At 38.2% G+C, this 20,300-nt stretch overlaps 1 protein-coding gene across 2 annotated transcripts in view; it reads left to right on the forward strand.

Annotated features, from left to right (window-relative positions):
• RNF144B (ring finger protein 144B) overlaps nt 1–20,300 on the forward strand; it is a 192,241-nt gene that overhangs the window by 146,115 nt on the left and 25,826 nt on the right. For both annotated transcript variants that reach the window (XM_054557263.2, XM_002816467.5), the window contains exons 3-4: nt 4,426–4,530; nt 16,418–16,478. In XM_054557263.2, coding sequence (XP_054413238.1) covers nt 4,426–4,530; nt 16,418–16,478 — 166 coding nt within the window. The remainder of the gene's footprint in view (nt 1–4,425; nt 4,531–16,417; nt 16,479–20,300) is intronic.

Below are 20,300 nucleotides of genomic sequence, written 5' to 3' on the forward strand. Positions count from 1 at the left end.
AAGTGAATGGGGGACTCTCCATTTTCCCTGAGAGCAGCCTAGACAGGTGATATTGTCCCATTTTATAAATGAGAGCACTGTAGCTAGAGAGGTTAATGACTCGCTCAAGATGTAGAGGAGACTTTAGAGCTTGTGCTTCAACCTAGATGGTTGGAATCCAGTTTCATTGGCTATTGATTATAATGCTTTATTTTTTCTTAGAAAAAAAACTTTAAGAAGGGCATAATTTAGTGATAGAGAATGAGGAACTATATAGTAAGTTTTTAAAAATATACATATATTCCCTGCCCGCTCCTGTGATTTGTTCTTGAGTGGGTACATAGTAGCTTTGTCTTAACACTGTGACCCTTTTTGCCACGTCCATCATAATAGGTGAGAACACCTTATATGAAGAATGTCTGTGACTTTGGTACATCGGAATCTAATACCCTTGAAAGGGGTCTAGGAGACACCTGCTTCTGAGTAGATTCCATTGCATACAATTCATAGACTCTCAGAGTTGGAAGAGACAATATGAGTCATCTGGTTCACCAGGTGTTTGATTAAATTTTTGGTTAGATCCCATATGAATCCTTAAAGGTTGTGGAGTGAGTTTGACGAACAACCCTTATTATTTTGCATGACCCTTTATGGCCTAAAAATAATTCCGTGTTTTACCAAACTAAGTAAAATGTTGACTATACAAAAGAAAAAGGTTTTTTTTCCTTGGGTCATTTGGGTTTTGAGATGTTCTATTTGAAACATTTTCCTTACAATTTGTTACCTGTTAAGAAAATTGCTTATTTAAATATCTGTTGAATGCTACTTAATAAATGTAACTTTCAAAATGTGACTAAATGGTGGTAGTTTTCTTTGTTAATAGTGATTATTTTATTTTGCCATTCTTGCATTGCTATAATCTCTTTTTGTTTTCTTTGTTTCTCTCTTTATAAGCTAGATGCCAGTTTTCCCCCTAGAATTGTTAACCATTTACCTGTGTTTTGTATGACATGCACGTGGGATTCATGTGAATGTTTTCAGTTATTTTGCACCTTTTAGCCAGAGATACAGAAGAAGAGAAGGACACTCGAGATTAAATGTTTTAGTGAAAGTTAATGGACGGCATATAACAAGCCTGGGGTACTTGGAAATTCAGTAAAAAGCAATAACTAGGGCTGGTTGTTTTCCCTCTTTGCCTTTGAATAGAAATGCATGCCCACACTGATGGAGTGTCAAGTGCCTGTGCTGTAGGACTACTTAGCAACCTGCCCTTACAAATCTCTATCTTGAACCAGTGTTTCTTAGCATTAAAAACAAAGGGTATATGTACTTAAACCCTGGAGTCAGTGTACAGAGGTCTAACTTCTCACCCAGAATCATGGGTCATATAATATTGTGGCCAGGAGGGTGCTTATAGGAAGTTTCAAAATTCATTTAGTTGATATATTGTGGTTTGTAGTGTACCTAGGAACATTACATTATTAGTAAGAGGCACATCCATTATAAGCTCTTGGGAAGGTGTATATTTCAACTTAACACATTTGCAGTTATATTTGAAATGAATGTGTTTGCCTGTAAGGACTCACATAGTATCTTTAGTTCCTATTTAATGCTAAACTTATTCTGTAGACCCAAATATTTCTAAGAAGAGCCTTGCATAGAGGCACCTGGGATATTCTGTTACAAATGTCTGTTCTGCTTCTCCACCTTAAGTGGTTTAACTGGTCCTTTGCAGGGAGTGGAGAAAGGATATCTCAGAAGGTCAAAGGATTAACATGTTCCCACAAAGTCTTTGATGGAAAGGCTAAGACCAGGAGAAGAGGAGTAATAACATGACCTATTATTCTGTAATTTGCAAATTCATGAAGGGCTTCCATATATAAATTTCACGTGTGTGTGTGTATGTGTGTGTGTGTGTGTGTGTGTGTGTGTGTTAAACCCTGTGAGGTAACTGTAACAGGTATTATTGTCCCTACTTTTTAAATTAAGGAAAGCAAGTCTAGGTCATAGGCTAAGTCAGTTTCCCATTGTCACCTAGTAAAGTGGACCCTCCACCCAGGTATTAGGATCTGAAGTTCTTTGCATTGTTCACTTTGTTTTCCTCAAACACCTTCCCCTTGAGCCTGGAGACTATATCTTTCAGTCTTTTTACTTAAATTTCTTCAAGTGGCTGCTGGGGGTCAGCGGAAAGATCAAGGCAGTAACAATGGAACAGGTGTGGCTGATGGAAGGCTGAGGTGTCCTCAGCAGCAGAACAGGATGGACAGGCTTTCACGCTGTTTATTCATTTGTCCCCTGGCAAAACACTCCTTTTGGTGAGCCGCCTTGACTGTTCCCCTGGGTGTTCACCTGCCCATTGACATTCTTCCCCATATTTCCTTGCTGCTGCTCTCTTCTATGTCCCACTGCTGCTGCTGCTGGATACCATGTTTGGCACAGTAAATCCTAGAGCAAGTGATTTTTCACCCTTCTGTTGAACAAGGAAGTCAGGGTTAAAACACAGTAATTATATGGCGGTCAAGTGCAAGAGAGGAGTGACTGCAGAGGATCCCTGTTCCCAGATACCTTTTATTCCTGAATTTATACTAAATCATGAGCATTTGTGCATGTCTTTTAAATATCATTTGAAGACTCTTTTCATGATTCTGCACATTCTATCGCATAAATTTAGCAACATTTATTTCAGTGTTCTATTTTGGGTATTTGGGTTATTTTCTAGTTTTTGCTGTGATGAATATTATAGAAAAAATTAACTCCTTGGAGAAAAAAACTGTTAACTATTTGAAGAGATACAAGTCTGGTTTAAATGGTTTGCCCTAGTCATTGATTCCTCAGTACATTGTAAGTTATTTATAACCAGATAAATACATGATTATTTTTCTGAAGTAATATAATAGTGATACTAGTTTTATTTTCAGGTGGAAAAAATGAGTAAAGATGGTCAATAACAGGGATAGATTTCACAATTACATCATCAGTATTCTGACCCTAAAATTTTACTTTTGGCTCATGCTTTTATAAAAAGTTGATGCAACAGCAATATTTTTAATGCAGTAAGTTGATACATAAATGTATAAATTTGAAAAGTCTAAACCCAGTTGTAAATAATCACCACTTTGTAAGAGTCGTTGCTTCAGTGGCTGGCTTAAGTATTTTTGGTGGAATGTACTCCTCAACATTTGAACTTGACTTTTTTTTTGTCATGCATGTAGAAAAGGTTTACCAGTTATGAGCAAATTAGTAGAAGTTGAAGAACCGATTACTTAGAGGTTTATTTCCTGGAACTACTGCCTTCAATTTCTTGTGCGGATGCGTAGAGAGGAATAGGGGGAGGCATTAGAGGTTTCCATAAAGCTATCAGTCCCTCTCCTAACTTTTCAGTCAGACTCACATCTTCACCCACTGTCCAACATCTAGACACAACAGGCAGTGAGCAGACCAACTTTGTTCCTGGTGTTCTCCCTCTTCTCTCTGGGTTTCTTTTTTCTTTTCAGTTTCTTCTCTGGGCTTCTTTTTTTCTATTCAATTTCTTCTCTGGTTTTCTTTTCTCTATTCAATTTCTTCTCTGGGTTTCTTTTTTGTATTCAATTTCTTCTCTGAGTTTCTTTTTTCTATTCAATGTCTTCTCTGGGTTTCTTTTTTCTATTCAATGTCTTCTCTGGGTTTCTTTTTTTCTATTCAATTTCTTCTCTGGGTTTCTTTTTTCTATTCAATTTCTTCTCTGGGTTTCTTTTTTTCTATTCAATTTCTTCTTTCCCCAGGGGACCAGTGCCTTTTTTCCTACTCCAACCGCCTTAACATGGCATCCACCAAGGCCCATATTTTTGAGAAGGTCTCATTGTCTTCGGGATAATGTCTTTGGGACAATGTGTCTCATTGTCTTTGGGAAGCAAGTTATCTTTGCTGTCCCCAGTCAGCAGGAAGTCACCTGACTTTCCCAAATTTGACATTATCTTTTCCAGGTGTGTTTGCTTTTAAGTGTGCTCCTAGAAATGCCACTGCCTTAAGCTTACTTTGATTGTGTGGCTAGCTCAGTGCAAGGGTCACAGCGTTCTGTTCCAGTTTTGGGCAAACTTTGATGGAGAGGACCACTAGGCAAAAATGGAATTAGGAACTCATATATTTTTTTTTTTAAAGGAGGGGGCCTTTAGTGTTAGAAAATAGTGTTTTTTCTTTTCCTAATCTATGGTGGCTGAAATGTGTGAGCATAGGGAAATCTGACTTGAATAAACTCTTAAGATGAAGTCATACATAATTAATTGCCTGTCTCTGCATTCTTTCCAAAATGATGGCTCTTAGTATTCACACTTGTGGTAACTTACGTTTCTTGAGTACAAGAGCCTCAGGACAGCCAGCTAAGGAAGAAGACGCAGTGGTGGTTCTGTTATGTAACCTTTCTGCTACTGTAATGGAATGGGTAATTGTCTTTTTTTTCTTAACTTCCAGTGCCTGAAACAATACATGCAGCTGGCAATCCGAGAAGGTTGTGGGTCTCCCATCACTTGCCCTGACATGGTGTGCCTAAACCACGGGACCCTGCAGGAAGCTGAGGTATGAATGGCTGCCATCATCTTCCCCTCTTTCCTATTTACGTTATTTATTAGGATCTTGAGTCCTTACGTATTTCCCTACCAGGGAGTCTAGCAAGAAAATACAGAGGTTAACTTTTTAAAGGAGCACTTTATTGCACCATACCTTTGAATTTTTTATACAAACTGTTAAAGCTGTCATTTATCTCAGTTCTATTTACATGTACCATCTTGAGTGTTGAAGAAGCTATAGAATAGGCAAAAGTACCAGAAATAAAATTTACCAAATGTGAAGTTAGGAGGCTGGTATGGTTTGGCTCTGTGCCCCCACCCAAATCTCACCTTGAATTGTAATAATCCCCACGTGTCAAGGGTGGGACCAGGTGGAGATAATTGAATCCTGGGGCGGTTCCCCCATGCTGTTCTCGTCATAGTTCTCGTGAGAACTGATGGTTTTATAAGGGGCTTCCCTGCCCTTTGCTCAGCACTGCTCCTTGCTGCGGCCATGTGAAGAAAGACGTGTTTGCTTCTCCCTTCTACCATGATTGTAAGTTTTCTGAGACCTTCCCAGGTCTGCAGACCTGTGAGTCAATTAAATACCCAGTCTTGGGTATTTCTTCATAGCAGTGTGAGAATGGACTCATACAGAGGCTGAATAGTGAATGGTCTTGTAAATTGTAATACCCTAAAGATAAATAGACCATGGATTAGCTGCAGTTATGGAAAATATGAACTATTGTAATTCCACAATGATAACCTGAGTTGAACCATTTCCAAAGAGCAGAGACCTTTCAATTGATCTGTAGCAGGCATCTGAAATGTCTTTTTCTTTTTTTTCATTTTTGAGTTAGTGCTCTCATTTTCTTAAGACACTGATTTAGCTCCTTGTTTGTTCAATCACCGGTTATTGGCTTGCCTTTAAATCTTCAGACTCTGCTCACTTTAAATTAGAATATAATGAACTCTTGTTTATTCTTAGGGTGTTTGTAAGCCTCTGAACGACATCCCAAGAAACAGATGAAATCAGTTGTTCATTTAGCAAACACAGAACACCTGCTTTGCACCAGGCACCACCACCACCCTCCAGTGGTTTTCATTGCCAGTATACTATCTAATCCTCTCAACAGACCTCATGAAATTGGGTGTTGCTTTCAGATAGGGAAACTGAGGCCCAGAAGGTTCAAGTAACTTACCCAAAACTGCATATCTAGAAAGTAGAAGAGATAGGATTCTAATCCATTACTTTCTGACTGCCATAATTACGTGGCTTTGAGTAGAATTAGGTTGGCCAGGTGCTGTGGCTCACACCTGTAATCCTGGCACTTTGGGAGGCCAAGGCAGAAGGATTGCTTGAGTTCAGGAGTTTGAGACCAGCCTGGGCAATATAGCAAGACCCTCATATCTACAAAAATAAAAATTAGAAAATTAGCCAGGCATAGTGGTGCATGCCTATAGTCCCAGCTACTCTGGAGGCTGAGGTGAGAGGATTGCTTGAGCCCTGAAGGTCAAGGCTCCAGTGAGCCTTGATCACATCACTGCACTCCAGCCTGGGCAATAGAGTGAGATTTCATCTCTTAAAAATAAATGGGAGTGGGGGCATAGAACTAGGTAGGTAGATAGAATGTATGATAAAGGACTTAATAATTGGAAGCTCAATTTGTGTGTGTGTGCAGACATACATGTAGGTGTGTGTGTATAGATATATATACTGTACATGTGTTGTTTATGAATATATATGCTTTTACATATATATCCTTTGCTTTGTAAGTGAAGCAGTCAGAAAGTTAGTATAGACAGTTTTTAACAATTTGTGTCTGGGCATCCTGTGTTCAATTTATTGATTAGTGGCTGAGTGGTACAAGTGAGATATACACGTTTTTTAGGGAAGTATAAAAGGAATATCTGTTTAGAAGTGATTTAAGAAAATCATGGAATAACTTTTTTGGTGAAAAGGTAATATCGAGTATGTAAACCCTGTGGAGAGATATATTATTGACTTTTGTAGGGTAAAAGGAGCTATAGTGGAGAGAAATTGGACTAGTTACTAAGAATATTGTTGATCTGTGTCACTTCAAAATTGTTTTTAAAATGACACTTGGGTATTTGGGTGTATCTTTCTATGCATGATCCTTCCAGGAAAGACGCTTCCTTTTTGACTTGCTTCTCAGGTGTCTGATGGGTCAGCAAGTCTTAATAAAGACCACAGTGTGTGCCTGGCCCCATTCCAGGCTGGGCTGGAGAGGAGAATAAGAAAGGCCCACTAGTGCTCTTCTTGTGGAGCTTCTGGTCCAGCAGAGAGACAGTCAACTTAGAACGAGTCAGATAATTATAAAAGTGAAATGCAAGAAATGGGGCAGGCTACAGGAGCTGTGTCTGCTATGAAATCTTAGTGAATTCATGCATGTAAAATCTATTAAACATAAATGAAGTGAATAGCTTGGTGAAATTTCAAAAAAAGTCCATGACATTTATCAGATTCCTGTATTCTAGACCTGTGCTGACTCATCCAGTAGCCACTAGCCACATGTGGCTACTTAAACCTAGATTGATTTAAATGAAATTAAAAATGTAGTTCAATCATGCTAGTCAGTAATTGCTGCGTGTTCAGCAGTCACATGTGGCTAATGGTTACCAGACTGGACAGTACAGAATAAAATATTTCCATCAGTGCAGAAAGTTCAAATGCATAGTGTTTTAGAATTTTCAGTAAATGGTAGCCACTAGGCACTGACATTTTGAGTATCTAATGTAAGGGGCCAGTGTGCCCAGATAAGTGGATCAGGATGGGCTGTGGCGTCTGTCTTGCAGTTCTCTAGAGCAGAGCTTAAGTAGTCTTCTTATTTTCTTTTTTTCTTGCTTCTTGCTTTCTCTCTCTCTCTCTCTTTTAAGACCTGGTTTTCCTCTGTTGCCCACGCTGGAGTACAGTGGTGCAATCGCAGCTCAACTTCCCAGGCTCAAGCGATCCTCCCACCTCAGCCTCCCAAGTAGCTGGGACTACAGATGTGCACCACCATGCCTGGCTAATTTTTAATTTTTTTTTTTTTTTTTTTAAGAGACGGGGTCTCTTTATGTTTTCCAGGCTGGGCTCAAGCAATCCTATTGCCTCAGCCTCCCAAAGTTCTGGGATTATAGGTGTGAACCACCACATCTGGCTTCATTTTCTTTGAATAGACATTTTGTCTTTGTATTTCCCCCCTCCTTTGTTCTCCTTATCCTTTCCCCACTTTATACCTTCTCTGTCCTTCTGGTTCTCTTTATCCAGTTTTACTATAAAAGCATTTTACTTTTAGGCATTAAAACCAGACAAACCCATAATGAGTCTTAAAAATTACAAAAGGAGGCCAGGTGCGGTGGCTCACACCTGTAATCCCAGCACTTTGGGAGGCCGAGGTGGGCGGATCATGAGGTCAGGAGATCGAGACCATCCGGGCTAACGTGGTGAAACCCCATTTCTACTAAAAAGACAAAAAAATTAGCCAGGCATAGTGGTGGGCGCCTGTAATCCCAGCGGGGCTTACACAGCCTAACCCAGGAGGTGGAGGTTGCAGAGAGCCGAGATTGCACTACTGCACTCCAGCCTGGGCGACAGAGCGAGACTTCATCTCAAAAAAAAAAAAAAAAAAAAAAAAAGAATTGAATGTTCTCTATCAACTTGCTACTGTCTTTTTCAGTGATAAAAATGTGTAGTAGTGGTGATTGATAATCATTTTGAGTTGAGAATGGAATAGAAGATTATATTGGAGATATGGGTAGCTGCATCAGTTTACATAGGCCTTCTCCTTTGAAAGTAAATACCACACGCATGAATTGGACTGTACCACCTTCATTTCTAACTTGCTTTAGATCAAGATTTTATTGCATACAGTTACAACATGTGGCTTATAATCTATGTATTATTCAGTATACCACAATGGGGTTAATTCACATATGCTTGACTGGGTTCTATCTCAATGACTACTACTTCCTTCTGCCTTTTAAAAAATGCTTAATTACACAGGTAACACATAAATATACTTTGCTTGTTAAAAATAATTCTGATTAAGCCTGGTTCCTTTTGTCTTGCTGCTATTTATATTACAACACGTGATTCTTCATTCTTCTTTGTCTTACCAAATGCATTTGAGTCTAACATCTCTTCATCTTCAAAGGATGGCAGGAATGTAAGCTCTTTCTTCTGAGTGCTTCCTTGTGCAGGTATAGCTTACAGAATTGGCTGTGCTCCATGTACCTGCCCTCTTGATTTTTCCAAATCGGCTCAGCTGTGATTATGCCTCCTAACTTTTATCTAGGAAGAGTAGCCTCCTTAGTGACGCACTTAATGCCCAGTTCAAGTACAATTGAACCTCAGTGTCCATGGGTTCTGCATTTGGGGATTCAACTGCACATGGAAAATACTCAGAAAAAATATTTTTACTGAACATGTACAGACTTTTCCTTGTCATTATTCCCTAAACAATATAGTATAATGATTTACCTAGCATTCGCATTGTATTAGGTATTATAAGTAATCTAAAAATGATTTGAACTATACAGGAGAGAGGATGTGCATAAGTTATATTCTAATACTACCCCATTTTATATCAGAGACTTAAGCATCTGAAGATTTTGGTATCTGTGGGAGGTCCTGGAACCAGTGCCCTTCAGATACTGAGGGATGACTCTCCTGTTCCCTTGTATAGGAAATGGTAGAAAATGGCAGCTTCCCTTTCAGTGTCATGGAAGCTGGTGAGAGTGACTCAGGAGGACTTGTGGCTAGAGGTGAACACACTAGGAGCCAGGGAAAAGTAAAACTTTCCTCTGTTGCATCATCTGGTACTTTTAGCTTTTGCTCTGCAGAGCTTTTCCAATGTACTTGATCTTGTAATCGTGTCCAACATGAAATTATGAGAGGCAGGACACAGATTGTTTATTCCAATAGCATTACTTCAGGCGAAGCCCTTGCTTGAAGTTAGTACCCTGTTAAAAAAGGTGATGTCTAATTTAAGCAGTTCCCATGTAGTGTTATTGAAGTAGCATCCATCACTTCCTGGGAAAGCCTGAACCATTTGTCTGGCCTGTGCGACTTTTGAGTGGTGAGTGCATATTCCTATTTGAATAGTACCTGCCATTACATGGCCTGAGAGTTTAAACTTCTTCCAATTGCTAGGTGTCAGTGGAGGGCAGGGAAGAGCTTCTCACTCACTAATCTTCTTTCTAAGCCCTGGAGCACTGAAATGACCAGCCTGCCTTTTACTGCTAGTGCCCCAGTGTGCACCAGAGAAAGGGTGGGTGCAGCTAAATGGAGGCTTCAGAATTTCTGTAAGAAGGGATTTAGGGCAGGGCATTCTGGAGACCTGGGGTGGAGATATGGTGGAGGAGGGATCGAGTACTGGGGAATTTGAAGCTATGTTTGCAAAATAAATATAGTTTTTACTCAGATTGCATATTTATTTGGGTGGCTTTGGGAAAGTTGGCTACAGTGACAGGGAATCCAGGTGTTCTTCCCAAATCCTCTGCCTCCACTTGCCATCTCTTAACATTCTTCCTTCCCATTATCATGGTGGGAAGCTAGGGCAAAGGAAAGGTGAGAATGCCCAGGCAAGAGGCCATATTCCTGTTACTGTGGTGTAAGGATCAGAATGGGAAGGGATGAGTGTGTCTGTAATAACCTTTGGCTGCAATACGTGTTGGCTGGAGAAAAGTAAACCTTTGAGATGGTGGGGATAGAGGAATCCACCAAGCCAGAGTTAATAGATATTTTTGAGTTTCCTGGCTGAATTACATTTTAGAAAGTAGTTAAAACTTTGTTTTAAAATGTACTTAAAACTGTGTAAGTGGGTAATAAGGTTTCTAAGATAATTCTTTAACTAATGGCACATAGAAAACTAAGCCACAATGGGTTGAATGTGTCACACGAGTGTATGGATGTGTCCCTTTTTACTTATGACTGAGTGGAGGGAGAAAAGACAGGGGATGATATATGCAAAGATGATCTTGGTTAGATAATGTACAGAGACTTCTGTAGCACATGTGAAACAAAGAACAGTGAAAGCTGCTGTCTACAGTGGACTGCGAAGATCAGTGGCCCTGGAATTCCATTTCTTGCCTTCTGCCTCTCAGACAGTGATGCCCACATACGGTTTCCAATCAGGATTTTTTATCTAGTACTCAGGTGAGAGACTTCAGCTTGTTAGTTTCACTCAGGTGAATGGGTGAATGTGCTGTTTTTCTCCTCTGTTAGGAAGAGCAGCTCTCGTTCTCTGGATTGTGAAAACATTTTTAGTTCCTATGTTAATGTGATTAGACATTGATCCGCCAGGTGAGTGTTATTTCCCCTGCCCTGCATTTTGCAAGTCATAGCATCCCCCAAATTGTCCAAACCTTGACAGGTTGTAATGATCTACTTACTAGTGGTCAATTCCATCTCCAGATGTTCTGATATGTTTTATTATTTGTTCAGCCTGTTTAGTTTTTAAAGCAACTGTAGCAGAAGCATGATTTGAAAGACCAAACCTAAGTAAAGTCTGGGCGCTTTTTCCTTCTGTCTGGGCTTTCCGCACTCTGATGGGTAGGTAGCATTTCTCTAAAGCCTATCCCCAATTTCTGTTTCATTTTTTTAATTGAGTCTCTCTTTCTTAACTAAAAAGCAATATACATTGTATTTATTAACATTTCTTATGGGAACACACACCACTTTTGGCATAAATACTTGTGAGCAGGCTTCACTTTCTGCCTCCCTTTTTTGCTTTTTTTTTTTTCTGAGAAGGGGGTAAGGTCAGTGTTATTGTAGATGGTGATGCTTGTTTAAATATTATGATCGTGGTTAATACTGATTAACAGGTGTGCCTCACTTTTCATTTCTTCTTGGTTGTGGACGTTAGAGAGATTAAATCACAGTTATGTGTAACTGCTACAGCACTCCCGTGTGTAGGTGTGGTCTGGCTTCGCTGGATATGCTCTGCTAGGGATGAAATGGAAAAACAAAGACATTCAGCTGAGTAGTAGGAACTGAGTTTTTTTTTTTTGGTTTTTTTTTTTAAGACAGAGTCTTGCTCTGTCGCCCAGGCTGGAGTGCAGTGGTGCGATCTCGGCTCACTGCAAGCTCCGCCTCCCAGGTTCATGCCATTCTGCTGCCTCAGCCTCCCGAGTAGCTGGGACTACAGGCGCCTGCTACCACACCCAGCTAATTTTTTGTATTTTTAGTAGAGATGGGGTTTCACCTTGTTAGCCAGGATGGTCTCTATCTCCTGACCTCATGATCCACCTGCCTCGGCCTCCCAAAGTGCTGGGATTACAGGCGTGAGCCACCTTGCCTGGCCAGAACTGAGTATTTAATAAGGATCATAAAGTTCATTTTTATCAGAAATGAAACAAAATAGTGATTGTGGACAATTAGTAGCTTTTGTTGTCGTTATTCTGATATTATTGCCCTTATTCTATTAACATGAAACTATTTTATCTTTGAATTAAAGTTTGGGTTTTTTTCTCCCCCCTTTGGAAAGAGTTTCTAGAATGATCATGAGGAGCAAAAGTTCTCTTTTGTGCTTGGATAGGAGAGAGAAATTTCTGTTAAACAATAAATAAATTAGCACAGCTTTCAAAGAAGAAGTAGCAAAAATTAAATTAAAGACCGTTAAGTAGTTGATCTGAGGGTAGTGGTCTCTTGATAGCTGAGAATATACCTAGAGAGCTTTGCTTTTACTGCTCGAATATGGATTTGGTTAGTAATGAATTAGAAGCCACTGAATAAAATAAATGTCTGCAGTCTATGCTGACTGAAATTTAAAAAATGAATAAATGGAGAAAGGACAGCTTTTTCTTACAGTGGAATTTTAATCGCCAAGTATAAAATGAATGATAGAAATAGAAAAATCACTAAGCAAATATTACAGTAATTATTTTTGGCAAGAATTGTCAGTGGATACAAAAATTAGTGGGCAAAGTTTGATTAGAAACAGGATTTTGCATAGTTTCAGAATATCTCCCTACAAGATAATTGTTAATTCCAAATGATAGAGAAGCTGGCAGATACCACCTTAACCACATTAAAAAGTTAACATACCATGCAGCCATAAAAAATGATGAGTTCATGTCCTTTGTAGGGACATGGATGAAGCTGGAAACCATCATTCTCAGCAAACTATCGCAAGGACAAAAAATCAAACACCACATGTTCTCACTCATAGGTGGGAATTGAACAGTGAGAACACATGGACACAGGAAGGGGAACATCACACACTGGGGACTGTTGTGGGGTGGGGGGAGCGGGGAGGGATAGCATTAGGAGATATACCTAATGCTAAATGACGAGTTAATGGGTGCAGCACACCAACATGGCACATGTATACATATGTGACAAACCTGCACGTTGTGCACATGTACCCTAAAACTTAATAATAATAAATAAACCACCTCAAATCACACACTGAAAAAAAAAAAAAAACAAGTTAACATCATCAATAATGAGACATGTTGTCCTCATGTAGCTCCTGATGGCCCCAAGGACACGTCTGTGATATTCTTGCCAAAAATTCATAACCTCAGTCTAATCATGAGAAAGCATCAGACAAATCCAAATTAGGGGAACATTGTACAAATAACTGGCCTGGACTCTTCAGACTCATCAAAGTCACGAAAGGCAAAGATAAATTGAAGAACTGTCCCAGATTGGAAGTTCAAGGAGATACCACAACTAGGTACAAGTTGGTAACCTGGATTGGATCTTAGACTGAAAAAAAGACCTTAGTGGAACAATTAGTGAGATTTGAATAAGGCCCGAAGATGCTTAAATTCTATGGTATCGAAATATAAATTTCATTATTTCAATACTATGATTATCATTAGGGGAAGTTGGAATGGCATTTAGGAACTAAATTTAGAAAGTGTTACTAGGGGAAGTTGGGGGAATGGCATTTGGTAACTCTCTATACAAGATACCTCTTCATAATCTCTTTTATTCTCTAGGATTGTCAGGTGTAGCAGTCAATTTTACAGTATTTGTGAATATCCTCAAGAAATTGGTTGTAGCCCTTTTACCTGCAGCCTGATTTAGTCTTCTAATAATCATCCTAACACAAGTATTAATATTTCAGTTTTACAGTTGTAAAAATGGAGGTCTTGAGCAATAGTGACTTAGCTCCAAATGACAGTGGATCCAGGAATTTAACCTTTTGTATCATTTGTTGTTGTTTGTTTTTTGTACAGCTCTCATCTAAAGTCAAAAGTATAATAGAAATATTTCAGAAAATTAGTTCTAATCTGCAAAATCCAACAGACAAGATCAAGGGGTAGATCTTTTGTAAATCTTATGTTTATTGCTTTCTAAGTAATTTCAGCCCCTTGAGTGTAGCTTCTGTATGTCCTCTCTCATTGTATGCCAGGCTTCCAGACCAAAGCCTTACTCATGGTTAGCTGTCAACAAATATTTAGAAAAAATGTGACTGGGTGCAGCTGGCTCATGTCTGTAATCCCAGCACTTTGGGAAGCCAAGACAGGAAGATCACTGGAAGCTGGGGGTTTGAGACCAGCCTGGGCAACATAGCGAGACCCCATCTCTACAGAAAATTAAGAAATTAGCCAATTATGATTGTCCATGCTTGTAGTCTCAGCTACTTGAGAGGCTGAGGAGGGAGGATTGCTTGAGCCCGGGAGTTTAAGGCTACCATGAGCTATGATTGTACTACTGCACTCCAGCCTGGGTTGACAAAGTGAGACCTCATCTCTTAAAAAAAAATAATAATACAAAAGATGCAAGTCTAAATGAGGGGAACTGGGGAAGAGAATGGTGCATTCTATGGGTGTCTTCATTCCAAAAGGACCAAATAGAATGAGAAGCAAAGTAATTAACTTCTTGTAATCACAACTTTCAATTAGAAAATTGATTTACCTTAGTAAGTCTTAGTTCCATACAAACCTTTGACTTAAATGAGAAATCCAAAGTAGCATAAAAGACAAAAAAAATTAGAAATCTATGACTTCCCTGTTGGCAGTAGTATGTACTCCAGTGAAATTTATTTTTCTAATTTAAAATTAAACATCCATCTCTACAGCTGTTTACTTTTTACTGCATTAATTTCTGTCATTTTTCACATTAACATTTCATCTGTATCTAAAACATCTTCTGTTTGCCTTGTCTTCCATAAACTGTATTTGACTTTTATATAAATTGCTTATCATTGAAAAAAAATCAGAATTTTTAGGGGTTGACTTTGAAGGATTTAAAAGGAGGTCATCAGTCCACAAACTATTTTAGATGAGGGTGAGTGGGGTACAAGACTGTCTTCTAGAATCAAAGAGGGTGGGTAGTTAAAAAAAAGATTCATAGAATATTATTGAGGTATCTTGGGCCCAGATGGTATCACCCCCCAAGTCGTGTTGGTCCAGAAGTTGACGTAGCATTTGTTTGTCTTCCACCCATGATGAATTAGCGACAAAGTCAGGAACTGAACTCTGGTTCCTAAATGCCTCCTATCACTTCATTTGCTTGTACCTTCTGTCTCCAATTCTGAATTTTATTTGAGACACCTTTGTCTTTCAGGAAAGATGTCTGGATAGCATTATAACAGATGAATACAGCTGACTTTCAGTGTAATAAAAGTCCAACCACACTGTTCAAAGAACTATGGTAAAATACATATAACACGATATTGGGCATAATTTTTTTGTAAAGATTGCTAAGGAGCTTTAAGGTACCAGATGAAAATGCAACATTTTCTCCCCAACTGGAGAAAGAAAATTTGGATAAAAATGTTTTTATAATAAAGTTATGTTTTACCACACTTTATTTGGAATGAGGAAGACCAAACTTGTTTTGTGGTCCTTTATACATTTTAGCTAACTTAGATTCATTTGCGAAATAAACAACTTGAGATTATTTATAAGGGAAAGGATTAGATTTTGAATGCATTATAAAAGGTATAATATTTGTTAAATACAATTTTAGCTGCATCATTTTCTTACTCCAGTTTTCTCAAAGTAGATGTCCTTTCCTTAGTTGCAAGAACGTCAGTGTAGGTGTATTTTGTGCCAAAAATAGGTGATAGTTTAGAGTTGGAATTGTCAGGGCTAAAACTCTGTCCTGTATCAACTTACTGGATGTCTGAAAGGCTAATATCAAATCCTTTGATTTTCTCATATATAAATCTTTAAGTTATGTCAATATGTTTACATTTGACATCAATGGAATTAAAATGTTTAGAATGCTGGTTTAAGAGCAGTTAGCTTTTCCTGCGTCTGCCTTTAAAAATGACTGATTTCAAATGTGATTCAGTTATGTATGAATCGTTGTTGTTTACTAGTAAACCTTTGGTTTATGTTGCCATCTGAAATGGAAATAGGAGTCTAGTTGCAAGAAATATTTTAGGCATTTCTTTTCTACCAGGGTCTGGGATGTCAATGTCCCATAACCGAGGGCTCCAGGAAGTGACTTCTGTCAGAAGAAATGATTTTTATGTTGTTTAAAAGGTACTCTTTCCTAGGTGACAAATGACATTTGCATAATTCCTGAGATGCTGTCTACCTGACTTTAGTTTTTCAGGATTCCAAAGCTAGAACTATAATTTCAAAAAATTCTTAATTGAAGATATAGAGAAAGGAAGCATCTTTAATATATGAATATGAATAATTTTAGAAGTCCCTGTAATAAAATTTTGTTGTCTGGTCTTGTAGCCACCGACTGAAGGATAGAAGGTGATCAATGAGTTTTGTAACTGCTCCCTTGAGCAGTGATTCTCAGCTATGGTGGTGGAGTGGGGATGACTTGAAAATTGTTGCATGTGTTTTACTACATGCACAGTGTGGAGAAAAAGAGGTTTGCAAACAATTGGTGCAGAGAAAGTATAATAAGCAAAGCCAGAAAGAGAAATCAAAAGGCTGGTAACTCAGGGCCCTATGATGACTGAAGTCTCAACCTTTTATGTCTCTGGTTTCAGATTGCCTGTTTGGTACCTGTGGACCAGTTTCAGCTTTATCAGAGGTTAAAATTTGAAAGAGGTATGAACTCTTCTTTTTTTCGTGATGATGAATGTGGTTTTACATGTGTCATTTTTACACTAACCCGCATGGAAGATAAAGGCAGCTGTGGGCTGTCAACAAAGCCTCAAGGGTACTCTAAAAGGAGAATACTGTAATTGCAACATAAAATTTCAAGCCTCTCAGCTACCACCAGAAAAAAATGCAGACTAGCAGGAAACAGAACTTTCCTTATGTTGTTTGTTTTGTATTTTTAATATGGCTCATGTAAGAAAGGTTTTGCAAAATTTAGATGGCTTTATAATCACAATAACAAAAAAAAAGTGACCCTCAAAATGGGTTTTACCACTAATTTTCGATTCTTGAAGATCACTTCGAAACATTACCAGCCCAAACGTTTTTACTGCTCCTCAGAATACTCAACACCTGTTTTTTTGATACTACTTTTGTAATCATGGTAATAACAGAGTGTGGATATGTATCATTCTTGTGCAATTTACAATGTATTGGACTGATTTTCTTTCTGACTTTGGGCTTGGGGTAACTTATATAGCTTTTCTATTTAGCTATAAGAATTATATTTTTACTTCATTTGGCTTTTGACAGGTCTTTTTTAGGAGACCTTTCCCTCTTGTCATACCCTAATCTATTTTTGAGGTAAATGGACTATTTCTTAGTATCTCAGAAGTAGGAAAAAAATTGTTTCTCCCAGAACTTATTGGACTGGTACAGTCTCATTGAGTATATTAAACTTGAATCTAGCATGAACATAAAGTTTTCTGATTGCTGACTTTTAAATATGGATTCATAAAGTCTAGAGGTGTGGGTGGGGGGAAAATGAATATTTATTTGCCATGTGCCAATAAATTTGGTCAGTACAATTATCTTTATCTCATTTAATTTTTACAACTACCCTGAAAAATAATTCTTACAGGAAAAAAGGAAAAAACATACAGAGCATGAAGAGGGGTAGAGTAGGAATGCTTGTTGGGGATACATAGGTTGTTAATAGCAACCTTAAATCTAGATCTGGCTTGGTGTTATAGGAGAAGAACACTGACTTTGTTTTTGTGGGTTTTTTGTTTGTTTGTTTGTTTGTTTGTTTTTTAAATCTAGCAGCCAAAACCAGATTCATCTCATGGGTGGATTACTTAACTCATAAGGCTGATATATTAAGCTAAATTTACCAAAAAAAAAAAAAAATCTTGGACTAGGTTATTTGAATTCCAAATGGTGGGTACGTTTTTGCTGTATATCCAGATGTGAAGTAGGAAATAGTTTATAATGTTGAACATGGAATCAGAACCAGGGAGTCAGAAGGATTTTTGGTTTAATGGATGATGACATAATCTGATGCTTCTGTCCTGTGATAAGTTAATGATGGAGGTAGTTAATATTGACCCTTTCTAATCCATCCACATGGGCTGATTAAATTGAGCATTAGAACACCAGATGTGATAGCTAAAGATAAGAGCATCAACCATCTGCCCTGCCATTTTCTCACTTTATCCCAATATCCTCCACTATAAAAATCAATTATAATTAGAACATGGACATTCCCAGTATTCATCCTGCGGATGCCTAGCTGGTAGCAAGTACCATGATTTGAGGACTTTTACCTGGAGAAAGCCTAAAGAGTTAGGTTGGATTTTCAGGCTGCTGCTTAAATGGTGAGATGTGACCTATCAACCACATCAGTCCTACTCAGTCACTGGGGCTCAGTCTATTTATAGTATTCTCATGCCTCCATCAGCACTTCTTCTCTCCCATGACTGCCTGTTACTTCCCTGGCTAACTTCACTGCCCCATATGTCAGCAACAGGCCTTATTCCTAATTGTTTACATTTTAGGTAACATATCTGTTAGCTCAAATGTCTTTTTGTAATTAGAATGTTCTAATATTACCAGGAATTACATCTTTCTGTGGGTTGTTTCTCACTGATGAATCTAAAGTTTTGGTTTATTTTGAAATGGTAGCTAAGAGCCTGAGTGCAGTTGCAGGCTCCACCACTGGTAAGCTGTGTGACCATGGCAAGGTCCTTAATATTTCTGCATCTCAACTTCCTTATCTGTGAAACGGGGATAACAAGCATCTCTGTACCACAGGGTTGTGATGAGGATTATGTGAATTAATACTTGTAAAGCACTTCCTGTGAGTGCTTCCTGTGTCTCAGTGTTCAACATTTTAGCAGTTGGCAATAAAAATAACTTAAAAGTAGCACCTTTAAATTAAATTATTCTCAATGTTCTTCTCCTATACACTTTTTTCCCAATGAGGTAATCATACCGTTCTTCAGGAAATATCATCATACCGAAATACATATTATTGATTGTCTTGTTGTCAGTGGGATTAGAACACTTGAAGTTAATTGGCAACATTCATCTTTATGTGGGACAAGGTAGATGTGGAAAATCATTGGCCAAGATTTCCGCTCTTTCCCCAGATAGTGGTTGGCTTTTTGAGTTTTCAAGTAGTATTCAAACCTACTTGTGACTGGCTTATTCTTTCATTAGACGTGATAATATATTCAGTCTGGCTACAATTAAGTTGGGCAGGCCTCTGAGCCAGTCTGTCTTTTTTAGGTGGTGATGCATATTTCTACTTTGCTCTGTTACAAATTGATCAAATAGTTTTATTCATACATGGAATTTATTTTTTTCTCACAAGTTCTGGGCAGTTGCCCCACTGTGGATCCCATGCATTAATAATTCATGTTGTTATTCTTATTTTATAGATGAAGAAACTGAAAACAGGACAGATTGAGACTTGCCTAGGACCACATAGACTGTGGCTAACCTTCCTTGTCTATACAAATGTTAAAATTCTATACTTTTCTTTTTGTTATTAAGCATATACTTAACATAAAAGTTGCCATTTAAACCATTTTTAGATGTGCAATTCAGTGACGTTAATTACATTCATACAGTTGTGCAGCCATCACCACTGCTTCTAAAGCTCTTTCATGATCCCAAATTCTGTAGCCATTAACCAATAAGTCCTTATTCCTCCTCCCTGAAACCCCTAGTAACCTCTAATCCACTTTCTCTTACTTGCCTAGCCTAGATATTTCATGAGTGGAATCATACAATATCTGTCCTTTTGTGTTTGTCTTATTTTACTTAATATATGTTTTTCAAAGTTCCATTCCTGTAGTAGCATGTATAAGAATTTCATTTTTTAAAGCTGAATAATCTATTGTATGTTTTTAATGTCATTTTGTTTATTCATCTGTTAATGGACATTTCAGTTGTTTCCACCTTTTGGCTACTGTAAGTAATGCTGCTGTGAACACTGGGGTATAATCTGAGTTTCTGCTTTCAATACTTTTGGGTAAAGTAACTAGAATTGGGATTACGGGATCATATGGTAATTTTACATTTAGCTTTTGAGGAACTGCCAAATTGTAAAACCCTATAATTTAAATATAAATTTAATAGACATCTTACTGTCATAAAGTATTGCAGTGTATTAAATTTAGTGACCTTTTGATTTAACCTCCTCATTTTATGAAAAACATAACAGGCCCAGAGACAATTTCCTCTTAGGTGATTTTGTTTTTGTTTTGTTTATTTATTTATTTTTTTTGAGATGGAGTCTCATTCTGTTGCCCAGGCTGGATTGCAGTGGCATGAACTCTGCTCACTGCAACCTCTGCCTCCTGGGTTCAAGCGATTCTCCTGCCTCAGCCTCCCGAGTAGATGGGATTACAGGTGCCTGCCACTTCACTTGGCTAATTTCATATTTTAGTAGAGATGGGGTTTCACCATGTTGGTCAGGCTGGTCTCGAAGTCCTAACTTCAAGTGATCCACCCACCTCGGTCTCCCAAAGTGCTGAGATTACA

Source organism: Pongo abelii, chromosome 5, assembly GCF_028885655.2.
Source record: "Pongo abelii isolate AG06213 chromosome 5, NHGRI_mPonAbe1-v2.0_pri, whole genome shotgun sequence".
Classification (NCBI taxonomy): domain Eukaryota; kingdom Metazoa; phylum Chordata; class Mammalia; order Primates; family Hominidae; genus Pongo; species Pongo abelii.